Source organism: Tachyglossus aculeatus, chromosome 5 (genome assembly GCF_015852505.1).
Source record: "Tachyglossus aculeatus isolate mTacAcu1 chromosome 5, mTacAcu1.pri, whole genome shotgun sequence".
Classification (NCBI taxonomy): domain Eukaryota; kingdom Metazoa; phylum Chordata; class Mammalia; order Monotremata; family Tachyglossidae; genus Tachyglossus; species Tachyglossus aculeatus.
The window spans coordinates 14,969,353-14,990,843 of record NC_052070.1 but is presented as its reverse complement, the minus strand read 5'-3'; the positions used below and the strand labels follow the sequence as shown (position 1 = coordinate 14,990,843).

General features: G+C 40.3%; 1 protein-coding gene across 5 annotated transcripts in view; it reads left to right on the top strand.

Annotated features, from left to right (window-relative positions):
• Positions 1-21,491, top strand: part of EPB41L3 (erythrocyte membrane protein band 4.1 like 3) — a 208,919-nt gene that overhangs the window by 57,093 nt on the left and 130,335 nt on the right. For all 5 annotated transcript variants that reach the window (XM_038747543.1, XM_038747548.1, XM_038747547.1 and 2 more), the window contains exon 2: positions 14,427-14,656. In XM_038747543.1, coding sequence (XP_038603471.1) covers positions 14,438-14,656 — 219 coding nt within the window. In that variant the 5' untranslated portion in view covers positions 14,427-14,437. The remainder of the gene's footprint in view (positions 1-14,426; positions 14,657-21,491) is intronic.

Below are 21,491 nucleotides of genomic sequence, written 5' to 3'. Positions count from 1 at the left end.
GTTGAACACTGGCATTTGGGGGCGGGGGTGAATGAGAAAGGGCAGTAAGAGCCCAGGGGAAGGGAGGTGGCAGGTGTGTGACTATGTCCTGGGGTGAATGGGGCAGCAGCTGCCGTGTGGGTGCTTTTCCTGGTTTGCTGCCGTGTGGAAGCAAACGAGGGCAGAGAGGAGCAGCTTGGCCTAGTGGGTAGAGCAGGAGGGGCCTACAAGTCAGAAAGACTTGGTTTCTAGGTTCTAATCTTGACTGTCACTTTTCGGCTGGGTGACTTGCTGCAAGTCACTTAACTCTCAAACACCTAGTCAATCAATCAATTGTATTTATTGAGCGCTTACTGTGAGCAGAGCACTGTACTAAGCGCTTGGGAAGTACAAGTTGGCAACATGTAGAGACAGTCCCTACCCACCAGTGGGCTCACAGTTTAGAAGGGGGAGACAGAGAACAAAACAAAACGTAGTAACAAAATAAAATAAATAGAATAGATATGTACAAGTAAATAGGGTAATAAATATGTACAAACATATATACATATATACAGGTGCTGTGGGGAAGGAAAGGAGGTAAGGCGAGGGGGATGGAGAGGGGAAGGAGGGGGAGAGGAAGGAGGGGGCTCAATCTGGGAAGGCCTCCTGGAGGAGGTGAGCTCTCAGTAGGGCTTTGAAGGGAGGAAGAGAGCTAGCTTGGCGGAAGTGGGGAGGGAGGGCATTCCAGGCCAGGGGGATGACGTGGGTCGGGGGTCGACGGCGGGACAGGCGAGAATGAGGCACGGTGAGGAGATTAGCGGCAGAGGAGCGGAAGGTGCGGACTGGGCTGGAGAAGGAGAGAAGGGAGGTGAGGTAGGAGGGGCCGAGGTGATGGACAGCCTTGAAGCCCAGGGTGAGGAGTTTCTGCCTGATGCATAGGTTGATTGGTAGCCACTGGAGATTTTTGTCCAGTCCAGTGCACAGCCCAATATTACTACTACTACTTGTGGGAAGCAGCGTGGCTGAGTGAAAAGAGCATGGGCTTGGGAGTCAGAGGTCATGGGTTCTAATCCAGGCTCTGCCACTTCATCATCATCAATTGTATTTATTGAGTGCTTACTATGTACAGAGCACTGTACTAAGCGCTTGGGAAGTACAAATTGGCAACATATAGAGACAGTCCCTACCCAACAGTGGGCTCACAGTCTAAAAGGGGGAGACAGAGAACAAAACCAAACACACTAACAAAATAAAATAAATAGAATAGATATGTACAAGTAAAATAGAGTAATAAATATGTACAAACATATATACATATATATATACAGGTGCTGTGGGGAAGGGAAGGAGGTAAGATGGGGGGATGGAGAGGGGGATGAGGCCACTTGTGTGCAGTGTGACTTTGGAGAAGTCACTAAACTTCTCTGTACCCGTTACCTCATCTGTAAAATGGGGATTAAGACTGTGAGCCCCACGTGGGACAACCTGATAACCTTGTATCTATCCCAGCAGTTAGAACAGTGCCTGGCACTTAGTAAACACTTAACAAACAAATCATTACTATTATCATCATCATTATTATTATTATTATTATTATTATTATTATTATTGAACGTGATCCTGGCCTAATGGAGGGAGCATGGGAGTAGAAGTCGGGAAACCTTGATTCTAGTCTTGACTCCGCTACTTCCATACCGTATGACTTTGGGCAAGATACTTAACCTCTCCGTGCCTCAGTTCCCTCATCTGGAAAATGGGAATAAGACACCAGTGCTCCTTCCCTCATAGACTGTGGATGCCTTGTGGAACAAGGACTAGGTTCAATCTGATTACCTTCTATCTGCCCCAGCATTTAGCACAGTGCTTGGTACCTCCTAAATGCTTAGTGAATACCATTCATTTTCATTATTATTATCAATTGTATATCCATCAGTGATTTCCTTTCCCTTCACATCAGGTGGATAAAATAGAAAATATGAAAGAAAACAAGGGGATTGTCTTTTTGCTTGGAAATGAAGAGTTAAACAATGTCACCCTCCAGGATAGCAGACATTGTCTGGACTCTGTGTTACCACTATGATAAGGTCCAGAATTATAATATGCCTCCCTCCCTTCTTCCCCCATCTTCATCTGCCTAATGCTATAGTGGGGTCACACAAAAGCCAGGAGAAATATTTCAGAATACAAACTTTTTTTTTGGCATACAGGATGATGTGTTATATTCTTCAAGGCTTCTACTGTTGATATCTGTAGGCTCCTTTCAGAATTTTTTTTCTATATATGTACTGTACTGTGATACACGGAGTACTGGCAATATATACATTACCCCTATTCTCATTTAGAGAATGTATTATCTGATAAAAGTCGTTTAACAGTGCTCACTTTTTTTTCCATCTGCATGTAACATGTGTGCTGTTGTGAAACCTCAGAATCTCTAAGAAATTATGGTTTGTGACTTGCTTTGTGGACAAGACCAATGATGGCTTTGTGTTGGTCATGTTTTAATTTCATGGTGACTTAGGCTTCTTGTTTGTCATTAGATTACATGCACAGCTGCTCTACATGAGTTCAGCTGCTCTTTAGACAGTTGGGCCTAGTCCTAAGAGGAAGTATTAGAACTTCTATTCCTGAACCTTAAAGCTGTTTATCTTAGCTCAGCATAAGGCCTTCTTTTTTTTTTGGAATTCTATTTTGCTTATTCATTTTAATGTTAATGTAACTGTTTTTGATTTGCATTTACTGAATGTGGAGCTTAACTACACAACTCTATTGATTCAGGAATAAAATCAGCCATTACACCTGAACTTAATGGGAGGCTTTATTTTGATTCTGCTGGACATCACATGAATTGCTAATGGAAAATTTACACTCCTACTGAAAGGCTAGTTTGAATTGAAATTATTTCTTGGAACTGAATATTTTTGTTTCTCTGAAAATGTAGGGGGACTATTTTAGATACGTATCTCATAAGACGTGCACAAAGTGATATTATGGCACTAGAGGATTTAAAAGTGGTTTTGAGTCTGTGAGGTATGTGTTTACTTATTATCCTGGTCATTTAGTTTTGCACATTATTTACATTTCTGTCTTTACCCGGTTTAATTCTGACCTGTGTATCTTTTCCCAGTGCTTAGTATGATGCTCTTCACACAGTAAGTGTTTAATAGATACTATTACTACTACCACTGCTACTACTACAGATGAAAATGGCACATTAGGTATTCATTCATTCATTCAGTTGTATTTATTGAACACTTACTGTTTGCAGAACACTGTACTAAGCACTTGGGAAGTACTGTTCAAAGGTTTCTATCCAAATTGATATATGTGACAAATTTTCTCAGTGTTTTTATCACCTTTATTGAATAAGAAGCCAAACTCTTACAATGTATAAACTCTTCCCTGGAGAAAAATTAAAAACACAGCTTCATTAATTAGTCTTTCCAAATGGGGATGTCACTTGCACTGTTTTTTTTAAAAGTGATCACTTTATTTCCAGGCAGGTAATTTTATATACTGGAAAAATCTGGCCCAGCCGGCAATATTAATCCATATACGAGCACTGTTCACTGTTCAAAAGGTCAGTGGACTTGTCACACAGTATCTGCTTTGTGAACTTAGGGAAGCCAGTCATGACACTTGTCTGGGCCTCAGTTCCCTCACCTGTAAAATAATAATAATAATAATAATGGCATTTATTAAGCACTTACTATGTGCAAAGCACTGTTCTAAGTGCTAGGGAGGTTAAAACGTGATCAGGTTATCCCACGTGGGGCTCACAGTCTTCATCCCCATTTTACAGATGAGGTAACTGAGGCACAGAGAAGCTAAGTGACTTGCCTGGTCACACAGCTGACAAGTGGCAGAGTCAGAATTTGAACCCGTGACCCCTTCTCCAAAGCCTGGGCTCTTTCCACTGGGCCATGCTGCTTAGAAACCCCATGTGCGACAGGGACTGTTCGTCCAATCTGATAACTTTGTGCCTGCCCCAGCGCTTAGTACAATGCCTGGCCCATAGTGAGCATTTAACAAATACCATAAAAACAAAATGGACATGATACGCTGTGATGTCTTGCATGCTCTGAGGGTAGATTTGAGTTTTCAGAGAAAAAACAGAAGTATTTAAGTCTTGGTTGGTATTGAAGTCTTAGGTTTTAATTCTCTGTACTTAACTTCATTTGAACTCTTTATTATCTCTCATGGCTTTGTCAGACCTTGATTTCAAAGGATTTTTCCAGTAAGTGTGACATACCAAAATATGCTATTTAATGAAATTTAGAGCTGGAAAATTGAAAGGTAAATCAAATTTGTACTCCCCTAGAAATGAGGCTCTGGATTTTTCCTTTCACTACAGCTGGTTTAATGTGTGAAGTGTTACACTTACAACAAATTAGATTTACCATAAAATCTTAGAGCTCATGTTTTAGGGTGTGATTCTGCTTCATTGTTATTGTACCCCAATACTAAAGTTGTGTTTGGACAGTTTTTCAATTTATATTGTTCTCTTTAAGAGCTTTAGGAAACTAGGAGGAAAGAGCTTAAGAAAAGTATTTGTGAATCAGGTTTGTGGTAAATATTGTGGTACAATTCTCCTCTTCTCTGTGAATCGTTTGCCCAGCTTGTATCTGCTGTGGATGAAATTTGAATCATCCTGTGCTATTTGGCCTGATGTCAAGAAAGTTGAATCCACCTCCTGTTTTGTTGGAAGATATATTGGAGACACATGCTGACTAGTTTGCTTCTAAAATGTTAGCTCCAATTCTGTGTAGTCTTGGTTTTCCCAAATTCCCATTATTAGCCTTCCAAATACTGTAGTTTATTTTATTTTAAACATCTTTGAGAGAGCTTTAAAATAAGTTTATTATGGGAGGCCAAGATGTTATCATTCTTTTCGTTAGAAATAACAGTTATAATAACAATTGTGGTATTTAGGTACTTAAATACTTTACTAAGTGCTGGGGTAGATTCAAGATAATCAGGTAGGATACAGTCTCCGTTCCACAACAGGCTCACTATTCTTTTTTCTTTCACTATTGAACAAAGTCTTGAAATGAATGCTAACTCATATTTAGAGAAGGAGCATGGCTCAGTGGAAAGAGCATGCACTTGGGAGTCAGAGGTCATGGGTTTGAATTCCGGCTCCGCCACTTGTCAGCTGTGTGACCTTGGACAAGTCACTTAACTTCTCTGTGCCTCAGTTACCTCATCGGTAAAATGGGGATGAAGATTGTGAGCCCCACGTGGGACAACCTGATCACCTTGTATCCCCCAAGCGCTTAGAACAGTACTTTGCACATAGTAAGCGCTTAACAAATACCATTATTGTTATTATTATTACTTCTTAAAACAACTTGTTTTTTTCCCGATTCTTGTCGAATGCTTAAAAAAAGAATTAAGTATGAAATGAAATGTCACTTTATTGCAAAGCCGTGTGTCATCTTAAAATAATCTTGCAAAACTGAAGTTGATCTATAATAAAGAATGATCACAGGACGGTCAAAGATTTATCTTTTATTGATAATACAGCTACCTGTCTATCTTGGGTAGATTTACTTATGAATAAATGATAATAAAAAATTGAACCAAGAAAGACTCTCTTCTGCATCTTCTAATCTTGCTACCCTCTACTACAACTCATTCCTTTTTCTCTTTCCTTGCAAAGAGGCTCTGCTCCCCCTCCCCACCCCATTGCCCTGACTTGCTACCTTTGCTCTGCCCCCTCCCCCCAACAGCACTTGTGTATATATGTACATATTTATAATTCTGTTTATTTATATTAATGATGTGTACATATCTATAATTGTATTTATTTATATTGATGCTATTGATGCCTGTTTGCTTGTTTTGATTCCTGTCTCCCCCCTTCTAGACTGTGAGCCCGTTGTGGGCAGGGATTGGCTCTGTTGCTGAATAGTACTTTGTAAGCGCTTAGTATAGCGCTGTGCACACAGTAAGCATTTAATAAATACGATTGAATGAACGAATGAAATAATTTACTCTGGAAACTTTCAGTAAGGCTGTTCAACCAGTTTCATACTGACATACTGGAGAGGGTAAGAATTCCACAAATAGTTTAATAAAACAAAAAAAATTCACCCTCACTGCTGGACAGGGTGCTGGTTGGGAATTAGGGAACGTTCTTCCTACAGAATGATCTGTCTGGATAGAATATGCTGCAGTTTGGGGAGAAATGTTTGTTTGCTAGCTCACCCCACCCACCAGGACACATCTACCATACTACAAGTTTTCTTTAATGGGTGTGTGTCCCCCCACCCCCAACACCCCTCCCCCCATGTTGTAAGAGAATTTACGTTTGGAAAATGTGATGATTTGATCCAAACCCTTATTGTCAAATCTAATAGAGTGGAACCAGAGACCTTATTTGAGTAAAGCAGACAGGGTTGTCCCCTTTATGAAGAAAACACCTGCTAAGTAATCCTTTTATTGGGAGGATTTTTACCAGCCTAACCTCCCCAGGGCAGATAACACAGGAAGGAAAATAAATGGAAGCCACATTTGGTTACCATTTTCCAGCAGAAATAATCCCTTGCTGTGGGTCAGTGGTTTCCATTTAGGCTGGGCCATCCACGAAGGTTAGGTTGGGGGAAAGCATGATCATTAGCCAATGGCAAATCATAAAGTCACTGGGAAAGAGTTGGGAGTGGTAAGTAGGTTTTATAATGGCATTTGTTAAGTATTTACTATGTGCCAGGGACTGTTCCATATCAGTAGGAAACAGTCCCAAAACATGGTGAGCAGAAAAAATTTGGACAGAGCCCATTTACTTCAGCCCATTGTGATTAATAATAATCATATGGTTAACAACAGAAACTACTCTTAATTGAGCTATTTGTTGAGGACATTCTATGTGACAAGCACTGTACTAAGCATTGGGGAAGATAATAATAATAATAGTTATGGCATTTGTTAAATGCTTACTATGTGCAAAGCACTTTTCTAAGCGCTGGGGACGATACAAGGTGATCAGGTTGTTCCACGGAGGGGCTCACAGTCTTCATCCCGATTTTACAGGTGAGGGAACTGAGGCACAGAGAAGCCCAAAGTCACACAGCTGACAATTGGCGGAGCCGGGATTTGAACCCATGATCTCTGACTCCAAAGCCCGTGCCCTTTCCACTGAGCCACATATATGCAGATAGAACTCAGTCCCTACCTCATATGGGACTCCTGGTCTAAGTCGGAGGGAGAACAGTTAATTAATTCCCATTTTACAGATGATGAAACTGAGGCACAGAGAAGTGACCTGGTTGGGGAGAGCTAGTTCTTTTATGAACTAGATGGCTGGAAGATTGCTGCCCAGAAGGACAGAAATTAAATACTGCAGTTTAAAATCTTAAAAAAAAAAGTCAAAGGTCACATATGCATTAGCAAACTTTCACAACTGCAGCCAGGGCGCCTTGCAGTTTGCAAGGCTTGATAAGCAACTTTTATTCCTGAAAAGCCATTGTCCCCCATGTGGAAACTTTCTGGCATATGAATAACAAATTTAAAGTTGCAATTTTTTTGCTTCTAGTTTATATATGAACAATTTCTAAACAGTATGCCTAGTGGAAAGAGCAAGGGCCTGGGTTCTAATCCTGGCTCCGCCTCTTATCTGCTGTGTGACCCTGGGCAAGTCACTTCACTTCTCTGTGCCTCAGTTGCCTCATCTGTAAAGTGGGGATTAAGACGGAGCCCCATGTGGGGCAGGAACTGTATTCCACGCAATTTGCTTTTATCCACCCCGGTGCTTAGTACAATACTGTCACATAGTAAGTGCTTAATGAATACCACAATTATTATTAGTAGTAGCAATATGAGTACTTTATTTTCTGTTAACTGGTGTTTAAATTACAATTTAAGTTGAAAACTTCTGACTTAGTAAAGCAATTACTTGTGACATTTTCATAAGGAAGAGAGGAAGGTGATGGTTTTTGAGGTTTCCACATCAATTTCCACAGAGCTGGATAGAAAAGAGCAAATACTGAAACCACAACTTCATTTTGGATCAAGGGCTCTGAAGTGATGCCATTTACACTTTTAAAGTTTATCACTTTGGATAACAATTCAGTAACTATTACCTTAAAACGGACAAAATGAAGTAAAACACAGTATTTCAAAGTGAATGATCCTTAAAATTATTGAAAGCCGTAAAAGGGATTGTTGAGAGATCAATCAAAGAGTTCTGTTAGTGAATGGAGTCCATAACTTGTAACCAGAGGGATTTTGGTGCCCTTAGTAATATGAAGTAAAACTTACCCTTTTGTATAATTAAAATTTAATGGACTCTCATGGAGAAGCTTTAAAAATGTGTCAGCTCCCAATTTTCCAAAAGCATCGCAATCCTGAGTTTGGATTTTTTCAGAAATTGGGGTGTAAATAATGGTAATTTTGTGGTGAACAGCTGAAAAACAAGATGAAAATTGTCATTCAGGAGAATATGGTGAAACTCCTCCAGTTGGAAAGATTATTAGTTACTCTCCAACTTTACTTCTGCAAACATTAGGGCTAGATAGATGATGTCATATCCTGTCAAAGATTTGTCTCCAAGATAAAGCAAATACAGAGTGCCAGGAGATACCAGTGGAAGTTACAGATGTAAATGTAGGAGAAAACACAAAGTAAGAACTTGTTTTTTAGTCATCTTGGGCTTTTAGGAGGTCAGCCAGTGAAAATATTTACTTTATTGGGGGCCAGTTGGAGGTATATTACTGTAGTGGGCTCTTTAGGGAGGGGGAGAGGGAGTCAGAAGGACCTGGGTTCTAATGCCAACTCCATCACTTGTGTGCTGTGTGACCTTGGGAAAGTCATTTAACTTCTCTGTGCCTCAGTTACCTCATCTGTAAAATGGAGATTAAGACTGTGAACCCCATGTTGGACAGGGACTGTGTCCAGCCCGATTTGCTTGTGTCCCCTCCCCTCTTCCTCTCCCCCAGTGCTTAGAACAGTGCCTGGTATATAGTAAGTGCTTAACAAATACCACTATTATTATTATTATTATCATCCTCTTAACTAATGCCCATTCCCTATATGATATGGTTGATTAATATTATTCCAAACCTTATACCCAATTTTCCAATACATGCCATTTGATCAAAAAACATGTCAGACTTAAGGGAGCTTCCAGGCCACATCGTTATACTGTAGTTCAGGATGTAATCAACCTCACTGTCATATAGATGATTAATTAAGGTATTTGTTAATGTTTACTAAATGCCAAACACTATTCAAATCTCTAAGGTTGATATTGGTTAATCAGGTCAGACACAGACCCTCTCCTATATGGAGCTCACAGCCTAGGAGGGAGAACAAATATTGAATCCTCATTTTATATTGAGGAAACTGAGGCACAGTTAGGTGACTTGCCCAAGGTCACACAGCAGGCAAGTGGCAGTCAGAATTAGAACCCAGCTCCTCTGACTCGTAGACCTTTGCTTTTTCCACTAGCCGCACAGAAAATCATGCCTCGCCTTCCCCCCATAGCTAAATGCATTGAATTTTGAATTTTCTAACCTCAATCCAGATCCCAAGACAAATCCACACATCACTGGTGGATCTTCTCTCTACCCAAAACTGCCTTATAATGTTCATTTCAGTAGTAGAATTTTCCCTCCTTTCTGTTGTGACCTCGGGCGAATCATTTAACTTCTTGGTGCCTCAGTTTCCTCATCATTCCACACTTAGACCCTGAGCTCAATGTGGGATAGGGTCTGTGTCTGACCTGATTAAACTTGTGTCAACCCTAGTCCTCAGACTGCGAGCCCAGTGGGTACAGGGATTGTGTCAATCTGATTATCTGGTATCTACCCTAGTACTTAATACAGTGCTTGGCACATAATAAGCACTTAACAAATACCACCACATTATTGTTATTACTAGGAAAATTTTAATCTATTTCTTAAGACTACAGTCCAAGAAAAGCAAGAGCGAGAATTGATGCAAATTAAAATCAAATATGAACAGGAAAGGAAGAAGATAAATATAGATTGAATCTGCTATGAGTAAATATATTCAATTCCCCAGTACTTGTGCATTTACAAGCTAAAATGAATGTAAGCCTCACTGTTCTTGTTGACTGGAAGGTTTATCTCCAATTCCCCAAATCCTTAATCTCCCACTGGGAACAAGTTAATGTATTTCCTCTTTAGTAATTGTCTCTAGGAGTTTGTTGTTGTTTAAGTGTCACAAAGGAGCAGACTTCCCTATGTATGCATCCATTTCATTATACACAATCTAAAGAGGATAATTCTATTATGCTAGGGATACTGTTGAAAAATAGAAACATCCAATTTGGAGACCTTTTGAAACTTGTAAAAGCATTTTTTTTCCCCCAAGCATATTTGATGTTCAAAATTTAATAAGATCTTTTTGGGAGAAACGTTTTGTCGCAGGTTAATTCACTACTCAGTCCCATATATTTTTGAATTTTTGTGTGTGCGTACATCTCCCGTCTTTGTCCAATGGACCTGAGATAATAAAAAAAAATAGGTAGCTACATAAGTCATGAACACACACCTCTAAATTGTGGTTTGTTAATCTTCCTCTTTAGGTTGATGACATTAAAATTTGGAATAAGGACTTCTTTCACTTGATTCATTTCCTGAAGCCAGTGAGGTTATTCACTAAAGCATATACTTAGAGAAGTAAACATTTTTCTAAACAAATATTTTCAATTTTTATGTCCCAGGCACATTGAGTGTTATGTCTTCTAAGGTAACAAATTGATATCCAAGACAAAACTCATAGTAGTAAATAGATTTGTGGCTCGACAGTTTACTGTAAATTGCACTGTAACTGTTGTTACCAGATCTAAGAAAATATGACCAGATCATGATCAAGAAGCCCAGATAACAACAGTTTGCTTTAAAAACTGAAAATAAGATGGATGTTCATCCCATAGTTTCTGCTTAGCATTTGGAATTAAAAACTGTCAGTGATGATTTTAAATAAACTTTAAATGTGTTGAAACTTTAATGTTTTTAAAATGGTATCTCAAGTGCCAGGCACTGTTTTAAGCACTGGAGTAGATACAAGTTAATTAAGTTGAACACAGCCCCTGTCCTGCATTGGCCTCATATTCTTAATCCCCATTTTACAGATGAGGTGAAGTGAAGTGACTTACTCAGGGTCACACAGTAGGCAAATAGTAGAACCAGGACTAGAACCCAGGTCCGTTTGATTCCCAGGTCTGTGCTGTATCCACTAGGCCATGCTGCTTCTCAATTTGATTAGATTGGATTCTGTTTCCTTTATAATTCGTGGTATTGTCTGTAGTAATAGGATAATTGAGCACATAATCTGGTTCCCAGAAAAAGCAGAAAGAAGATATTTACTTTTAAAATTAATTTTTTACTCATTTGCCAAATGACTCACCAAATACTCAGCAGAGTTGCCGTTTTGTGCATTTTTATATCAGTTTATTTCATTTTATCAGCTGAGCAGGGTGCAGTAGGACACAAGTCCCAATAGTTTGTCTCAACGAGAATTTTAAAATGTATTCCCTATTAGTCAACTTAGATTTTTTATTTTTTAAAGACATTCACGGTGATCTTATGTGGATACAGACCTACATTGTGAAGAAATCAGTGGTACTTATTGAGCAATTACTGAGTCCAGAGCATTATTCTAATCACTTGAAAGTCTACAATAGAATAGCAGAAGTGACCTCTAGACTGTAAGCTCATTGTGGGCAGGGAATGTGTCTGTTATATTGTTACATTGTACTCTCCCAAGTGCTTAGTACAGTGCTCTGCACACAGTAAATGCTCCATAAATGAGGTAGACTGACTGATCTTAGCCCTCAAGGAACTTACAATCTAATAGTTGTAACAGATGTTAAAATAGATTTGGGTTGGGGGAGCATTTATGTGCCAATCCTTATACTCTGTTGCCCCCCTCTAACCCCCAACTGAAATCTGTTTTAATGTCTGTCACCCGTTGTCCAGGGATGGGTTCGTTCAGTAATCGGTGTGGTGAGAGGGAGAGAGAGGCCGGGGATGGAAAGCCTGAGTTTTATATAAAATTTATTCCACGAAGCCAGTTGAATTATTTAATTGTTTAGGCGTGATGGAATGAACTTCCCTTTCAGGAGGAATGTAATCAATTAGTAATATTAGAGCTTCCCTAACGGGAGGAACACAATCTTATGTTAATCGTGCGTGGGTGAGGCGGCTAGCTCTCACCCATGTGCACTTCCCACTCGGGACAAATCCACTTACTTTCCCACACGGGATCAAACAATCAATCGTATTTATTGAGCGCTTACTGTGTGCAGAGCACTGTACTAAGCGCTTGGGAAGTACAAATTGGCAACATATAGAGACAGTCCCTACCCAACAGTGGGCTCACAGTCTAAAAGATGAATAAAGGGAGGAAGCCAGGGTGACCAGAAAGGAGTGGAAGAAGAGGAAAGCAGGGCTCTTACAAGAAATTTAACATGACTAGATTTCTTGCATATCCTATAACTTAAATATATTTTCAATTAAATTGAAGAATTTCAGCCACTTCATTGCAGTGCATAGACTCCACCCCGCTGAATCCTATTACTTCTTTGAGATCAAACTTAGCTAAAATATAACAGAAAGAAGATCCATATATTTTATATTTGTCTTGCCTTTTAGGCTTTCCTGATATTCTTGTGCTCTGGGCATAGGAATAGTGTTAACTTTCTTTGTTGGGCCATCAGAACCATTCTTGTGATAGTAAAAGCAATAATAAAACTCTCAACTTTATCTATTCCCCTAACCAGGAATTTAGGGAATCATTTGAAGCTCCTCCCTGCTTCAATTTTGTAGTAATGCAGTATATTTAGTTAAAATGAGATCTGCTATATTTCATGTTGGCTCTTAATGAAGCATAAAAAGTAGACTGAGTAGATTCTTTGAGAAGAATATTAGTTACTTATTTTATGCAAATAAAATTGATCATTTTCTGTTAGAACTAATGAATGTACATATGCTCCCATTGATGTTTGAATTCATTCTGAAACACAACCTGCCTTTGGATTCTAAATCTGGTTCTTCTTTTTCTCTGAGGTCAATTGTCTTGGAAAAATTACATTTTAGGAACTAAATAATTATGTGGGTGAATGACAAAAGTTGGCAGGGATAATTGAAAGATGTTCAGTGCATTCTTCAATTATTCAGATGATTCTTATGGACTGTGTATAGCACCTTGTTTGTACTTATGAAAATTATATTTGTCTTTATTGATTAATGTTTGTCGTGGAATTGGTCACGGCTAACTTCCTGAGGCTGTAAGCTATCGGATGGTTTCAATACCATGCTTGGAGTAAATATTAGTCCAGAATTAGGAATATAGGATTTTAAATTGAAAGTACATTTTCTCTATTATTTGTCAGTGAAGCTTTACCCTTATTTCAATACAAAAGACCCAGCCCAAATCTAAACTCTTCCTTGCACTTTTATTGCCCTTTTTTATGATAATGCCACTTTTATTTTCATTTCTTTTCCAAAGCGTTTACTAAAGTGATCCTCTTTGCCCCTTCCCTGTTATCCTTATGCTGTAAGGTGGGGCAAAATCCATCAGTGGTATTTTTTGAGTGTTTACTATATGCAGAGCACTATGGTAAGCACTTGGGAGGTGAGTATAATACTGCAGAATTAGCAGACATGTCCCCTGCCGAAAACAAGCTTACAGTCTAGTCAGTCAGTCACATTTATTGAGGGCTTACTGTGTGTAGAGCACTGCACTAAGCACTTAGAAGAGTACAATACATTATAACAGACACATTCCCTGCCCAAAATGAATTTATAGTCTAGAGGGAGAGACAAACATTAATATAAATAAATAAATAAATAAATTTCAGATATGTACGTAAGTGCTGTGGGGCTGGGAGGGGGGATGAATAAAGGGAACAAGTTAGAGCGATGCAGAAGGGAGTGGGAGAAGAGGAAAGGAGGGCTTAGTCTGGAGACAAGCTAAAAGTCTATGGTGTCTTTCATAATTTACAGTAATAAACCTGGAGGCACAAAGAGGTAAAAATAACCTACCAAGTTCTCACACACAATCAGCTATCTTCATTGAAAACCACTGTGGGCAGAGTAAGGTTCTAAACACTTGAGGATCGCAATAGACATAAAAATTAATCAGTAGGATTCATTGAGTGCTTACTGTCTATAGAGCACTGTACTAAGCGCTTGGGAGACTACAGTACAACTAAATTGGTTGACACGTGCCCTGCCCACAATGAGCATCCAGCAAAAGGCCCAAGTCTGTTTTCCTGGCTCCCAATCCACCCCACTTTACAATAGACTCTCGATGCTTAGACTGTGAGCCCCATGGGGGATAGGGGTTGTATATGACTGATTACCGTGTATCTACCCCAATGCTTAGCACAGTGCTTGACCCGTAGTGAGCGCTTTGTGAAATACCATCAGTAGTAGTAGTTGTGGCTTCTCTGAGAGAATCGTTCTGAATGGTGGTACCCGTCTTTTGTCTTGCAGAACAATCAATCATGACTACCGAATCTGGATCGGACTCTGAATCTAAACAGGACCAAGAACCAAAGCGCCAAGAAACATCCGCAGGGCCGCAGGGTGAAGCCGGGGCTCTTCAGCAGCAGCCGCAACAGCCGCAGCCGCAGCCGCAGCAGCAGCCCAGTGACGAGCAGCAGCAGCAGGCTCTGGACCAGTTTTCTGCTGCAGCAGCCCACAGCACTCCCGTGAAAAAAGAGGTCAGGGGAGTCTTCTTGCACATGGCTTGATAACCTTCCCTAGAAAGACAACCCATTCATTCAAAGGGGAAAACTTTACTTTTTTCACCTAAATATGATGCTAGTGGAAATAGCTCCCAGACTGAGCCCCCTTTTTCCTCTCCTCCTCCCCATCCCCCCCACCCTACCTCCTCGCCTCCCCACAACACCTGTACATCTGTCAGATTTATTTCTCTATTTATTTTATTGTAAATATTTACTGTTCTATTTATTTTGTTAATGGTGCGCATCTAGCTTTATTTCTATTTATTCTGATGACTTGACACCTGTCCACATGTTTTGTTTTGTTGTCTGTCTCCCCCTTCTAGACTGTGAGCCCATTGTTGGGTAGGGACCGTTTCTATATCTTGCCAACTTGTACTTCCATCCCAACTGCTACCACATTAATGCAAACACTTTATTTATTACTCTATTTATTCATTTTACTTGTACATATCTATTCTATTTATTTTATTTTGTTAATATGTTTGGTTTTGTTCTCTGTCTCCCCCTTCTAGACTGTGAGCCCACTGTTGGGTAGGGACTGTCTCTATATGTTGCCAACTTGTACTTCCCAAGCACTTAGTACAGTGCTCTGCACACAGTAAGCGCTCAGTAAATACGATTGATTGATTGATTGATTAAAAACGGACTTATGGGCAACTCCCAAATGCAGTGCTGAAAAGGCTTAATATTAATATGAGAAGTGGCATGGCCTAGCAGAAAGTGCGTGGACCTTGGAGTTAGAAGGAGCTGGGTTCTTATCCCGGTTCCGCCACTGGGTGATGTTGGGCAAGTCAGTTCACTTCTCGTGGCCTCAGTTTCCTCATCTGTAAAATGGGATCAAAACTGTGAGCCTCAGGTGGGACAAGGACTGTGTCTGTTTACTGCTGTGTTTTCCCAAGTGCTTAGTACAGTGCTCTGCACACAGTAAGCGCTCAATAAATATGATTGAATGAATGAACCTGATCAGCTTGTAGCTACTCCAGCGCTTAGTTCGGGGCCTGGCACATAGTAAGTGCTTAACAAATACCATAAAAATAGAAGCAAATACTATAAAATAGAAGCAGCATGGCTCAGTGGAAAGAGCACGGGCTTGGGAGTCTCAGAGGTCATGGGTTCTAATGCCGACTCCGCCGCTTGTCAGCTGTGTGACTTTGGGCAAATCACTTAACTTCTCTGTGCCTCAGTTACCTCATCTGTAAAACGGGGATTAAGACTGTGAGCCCCCCATGGGACAACCTGATCAACTTGTAGCCCCCCCAGCGCTTAGAACAGTGCTTTGCACATAGTAAGTGCTTAACAAATGCCATCATTATCATTACTAAAAAAATTCCCTGTTTAGTTTGTTTTCAATGAAGTTATCAGAGAAAGGGATTATTATCTTGACTGAGATTCCTGGTTATTACTCTAAAGTGGGTTTTGAGGTAGGTTCTTGTTTCCAAACTAGGAAAATTTCAGTGGTTGGTATTTTTCCAACAGTTTGGATTTGAGTGCCAGGCATAAGCCAAAGGGAGTTACGTGACTGGGCATAGACTTCACTCATTTTCCAGAGCCAGCAACTTGAAACAAGATGAAGAAAAACTGAGCAAAACCATATTAGAAAGCCACGTTTGTTCATTAGCCATGTACCTGGCCCTGAGGGAGGCTGAGAAATTAGATGTTTAGAACAAACCTATCAATTTCCCTCTTGGTTCTTGAGGTGACCACCAAGTATTTTTTTTTGTCTTACCTAATGTATTTGGCCAGAAGTCCATCCTGTTGGCTACTCTTCAGCCTGAGCAGTTGAAACAACACTCCTGGAGAGGTAATAGTAATAGTAGCTTTTTTTATGGTGTTTGTTAATTGTTTAATATATGCCAGGCACTGTAATAAGCACTGGGGTAGATGCACGCTAATCATCATCATCATCATCATCAATCGTATTTATTGAGTGCTTACTATGTGCAGAGCACTGTACTAAGCGCTTGGGAAGTACAAATTGGCAACATATAGAGACAGTCCCTACCCAGCAGTGGGGTTGAACACTGCTCCTGTCTGACATGGGGCTCATAGTTTTAAACCCCATTATACAGATGAGATAACTGAGGCACAGAGGAGTTAAGTGACTTGCCCAAGGTCACACAGCAGCCAAGTGGCGAAGCTAGGATTAGAACCCAGGTCCTCTGACTCCTAGGCCTGAGCTTTGTTCAGTAGGCCATGCTGCTTCTGTTAAGCACTTACTCTGTGCAGAGCATGGTTCTAATTGCAGGGATAAAATACACATGTGGGAATTAGACATGGTTCCTGTCCTTTGGGAGGCAGAGTAGTTATTCTAATTGCTGTCTTTCTATAGCCACAGAGTTGTTTTTGGAGCCTTGGGTCTGGTGGCAAAGCAGTGTGGCCTACTGGACAGAGTATCGCCCTGTGAGTCAGAGGACCTGGGTCAATCAATCAATCAATCAATCGTATTTATTGAGCGCTTACTATGTGCAGAGCACTGTACTAGCGCTTGGGAAGTACAAATTGGCAACACATAGAGACAGTCCCTACCCAACAGTGGGCTCAAAGTCTAAAAGACTAATCCTAATCCTAATCCTAATCCAGGGTCCTAATCCTGGCTCTGCAACTCGTCTGCTGTGTGACAAATCACTTAAATCCTATGTGTCTGTTTCCTCATCTGTAAAATGGGGATTCAGTATTCTCCCCCTTACACTGTGAGCCCCTTTTCATGAAGGGACTGCGTCCATCTTGGATATCCCATACTGTCCCTGTGCTTCTTGGAGTGCTTGGCACATAATAAGTGCCTAACAAATACCACAGTTATTATTATTATCTTTTCTGACCTTCACATCGGTAGCCCTAAAACACATTTTTGATGCTTGTTAAACATAAGAGTAACGTGTCTCTGGAGGCTTATGAAGGGGCTCCTGGTCTTGGTGTTTAAATGCCCTGCAAAGCCTGCTCCACTTAGCTGTTGTGATTGTGGTAGAAGAAGAATGTAGCGCAAAACCCACTGAAAACTTAGGCTTCTATCCCAGTGACATTCAGGTGAAATTCAAATGAGTTCATGATTTTTAGCCACAGCGGTAACTATGGGCAGAGTTCTTCAGGAAGATGGCACAAACTCTTGAAAAGACAACAGTACGTCCATCAATCAATCCCCCTCCTCCCGCTCCTCCCCCCTCCATCCCCCCCGCCTTACCTCCTTCCCTTCCCCACAGCACCTGTATATATGTACATATGTTTGTACGTATTTATTACTCTATTTATTTTACTTGTACATATCTATTCTATTTATTTTGCTTTGTTAATATGTTTTGTTTTGTTCTCTGTCTCCCCCTTCTAGACTGTGAGCCCACTGTTGGGTAGGGACCGTCTCTATATGTTGCCAACTTGTACTTCCCAAGCACTTAGTACAGTGCTCTGCACACAGTAAGCGCTCAATAAATATGATTGATTGATTGATTGATAAGGATTTCTGAGTGCTTACTAATGTGCAGAGGACCATTGTAAACATAGGGGAGAGTACCATACAAAGAGTCGGAATAGACAAACCTTGCTTACGGGAAACTTAACAGTCTCTAGAGGAGACAGACATTAAAGTCAATTACAGGTGGATATGTAACTATGTGCTGTGGGTTGTGTTTATTCTTCTCCCTTTATTCATCCCCCTTCCCAGCCAGCAGAACTTATTTAGGTAAATATCTATAATTTATTTCTATTATTATCTGTTTCCCTGTCTACACTGTAAGCTCGTTGTGGGCAGGGAGTGTGTCTGTTTATTGTTCTATTGTACTCTCTCAAGTGCTTAAAACAGTGCTTTGCTCACAGTAAGCACTCAGTAAATATGATTGAATGAATTAATGAAAGTCGGGGTAGGGTGAGAATCAGAGTACCTTAGGGGTGCAAATCCTCAATGCAGAACCATGCCTCCACCCAAGAGCATAATAAAACCCCCAAATCCTATCTGTAGCATCTCTCAAGGTGCTGGGTTATTCTTCTTCTTCTTATTATTATTATTATTGTTACTATATTCATAAAGTGCTTACCGTGTGTTGAGCACTGCTGTGAATGCTGGGGTTGATGCATGTTAATCACATTGGACATGGTCCCTGTCCGACATAGGGCTCGCAGTAGGAGGGAGAACAGGGATTGAATCCCCATTTTACAGATGAGGATAATGAGGCACAGAGAAGTTGTGACATGTCCAAGGTCACACAGCAGGTAAGTGGCAGAACCAGAATTAGAATCCAGTTCCTTGACCTCCCAGGCCCATCCTCTTTCCACTAGGCCATCTTGCTCTTTGGGTTTAACACTCTGAAACTGTGCTGGTGGGTTTCTAGAAAAAGACCACTAGACTGAGATGGCAGAAGCAACCTCTTAAGGGAGAAAAGTTTCACTATTACCTTTTTAAGGTGGTAATTTGCTTTTCTCCTCCCTTAAATATATCTTTGCCCTAGTTCATTCATTCATTCAGTTGTATTTATTGAGTGCTTACTGTGTGCAGAGCACTGTACTAAGCACTTGGGAAGTACAAGTTGGCAACATATAGAGACAGTCCCTACCCAACAACGGGCTAGTCAGTGTAATAATTTGTCCTAGGGTTCTACTAGAGCTTAGGGGAGGGAAGAGACTTATTTGAGAGCCGAGTGACTTAGGGAGTTAGTTGGGAGTGAGGGATCCAAATTAGTAGTGTAATGGCTTGGGTGTTCCAAATGAGAAATAGTGTATATCAGACAGAATTGCCACAACCTGGCTTTTGCCTGGACTTTTAGTAGCCTTCTTGTTGGGCTAAATGTTATTCTGTTCTAATTCTGTTAGAAAATGTCAAATACTACGTACCAAGTACTGTATGTAGGACCTGTGGTTGATACAGATTAATCAGGTTGGATACGCTCTCTGTTTATATGGGGCTTACATTCTGGAAGAGAGTACTGTCTTCTAGACAGTAAGATTCTGGTGGTCAGGGAACGTGTCTACCAACTCTGTTATATTGTACTCTCCCGCGCGCTTAGAATAGTGCTCAGTAAATACCATTGCTTGATAGATTGAACAGATATTAAATCACTAGACATTGTGAGGAAACAGTGGAGCCGAGAAGTGAAGTGGATATCTCAAGGTTACACAGCAAACGTAGCAGGGCCAGGATAAGATCCCAGATCCTCTGATTTCCAGGTCCTTGCTCTTCCCACCGGGCCACGCTGTTCCCCTTAATAATGATGGTATTTGTTAAGTGCTTACTATGTGCAGAGCACTGTTCTAAGCGCTGGAGTGAGTCATCATATACCAGGGTGGGTTGGTTGGTTTGTCTCCAGCAGTCTTTAGACTGAAAATTCTTTGAGGGCTCCATGCTTTTGTTGTTATTCTCCCAAGCATGTAGTACGGTGCGTTTCATTCATGCCATTGATTCATATTGATGTCTGTCTCCCCGTCTAGATTATAAGCTTTTTATGGGCTGGAAACTTGTCTAATTATCATATTGTACTCATTCATTCATTCAGTCGTATTTATTAAGCACTTACTATGTGCAATGCACTGTACTAAGAGCTTGGGAGAGTACAATAGAACAATAAACAGACACATTCCATGCTTTTGTTGTTATTCTCCCAAGCATGTAGTACGGTGTGTTTCATTCATGCCATTGATTCATATTGATGTCTGTCTCCCCGTCTAGATTATAAGCTTTTTATGGGCAGGAAACATGTCTAATTATCATATTGTACTCATTCATTCATTGTCGTATTTATTAAGCATTTACTATGTGCAGTGCACTGTACTAAGAGCTTGGGAGAGTACAGTAGAACAATGAACAGACACATTCCGTGCTTTTGTTGTTATTCTCCGAAGCATGTAGTATGGTGTGTTTCATTCATGCCATTGATTCATATTGATGTCCGTCTCCCCGTCTAGATTATAAGCTTTTTATGGGCTGGAAACTTGTCTAATTATCATATTGTACTCATTCATTCATTCAGTCGTATTTATTAAGCACTTACTATGTGCAATGCACTGTACTAAAAGCTTGGGAGAGTACAATAGAACAATAAACAGACACATTCCATGCTTTTGTTGTTATTCTCCCAAGCATGTAGTACGGTGCGTTTCATTCATGCCATTGATTCATATTGATGTCTGTCTCCCCGCCTAGATTGTAAGCTTTTTATGGGCAGGAAACATGTCTAATTATCATATTGTACTCATTCATTCATTCAGGTGTATTTATTAAGCACTTACTATGTGCAATGCACTGTACTAAGAGCGTGGGAGAGTACAATAGAACGATAAAGAGACACATTCCCATAACGAGCTCACAGGGTAGATAGACATTAATATATGTAAATAAATGCCCAAGTGCTTAGTACCGTGCTCTGCACGCAGTAAGCGCTCAATAAATGTGGTTTAATGAGTAGTAAGTGCTCAGTAAATACCATTGATTATTAATGATAATAATAATGATAATGGTATTTGTTAAGTGCTTATTATGTGCCAGGCACTGTACTAAGCACTGGGGTAGATGCAAGCAAATTGGGTTGGACACAGTCCCTTTCCCTGTCATTTACTTCTTATTCCTCATGCAAATAACAGAAAGGGGGCAGGGTTTAGGGATTCATTCATTTAATCACTTTTATTGAGCACTTAATGTGTGCAGAGCACTGTCCTAAGCACTCGGGAGATTACGGTATAACATTAAGCAGACACATTTTCTACCCACAATGAGCTTACTATTTAGGAGATGTGAGGGAGAATCTTTGGTTATTATTATGACTACTACTAATAATAGTGGTGGTATTTGTTAAGTGCTAACCATGCTAAGCACTGGGGTAAACAAGGTGAC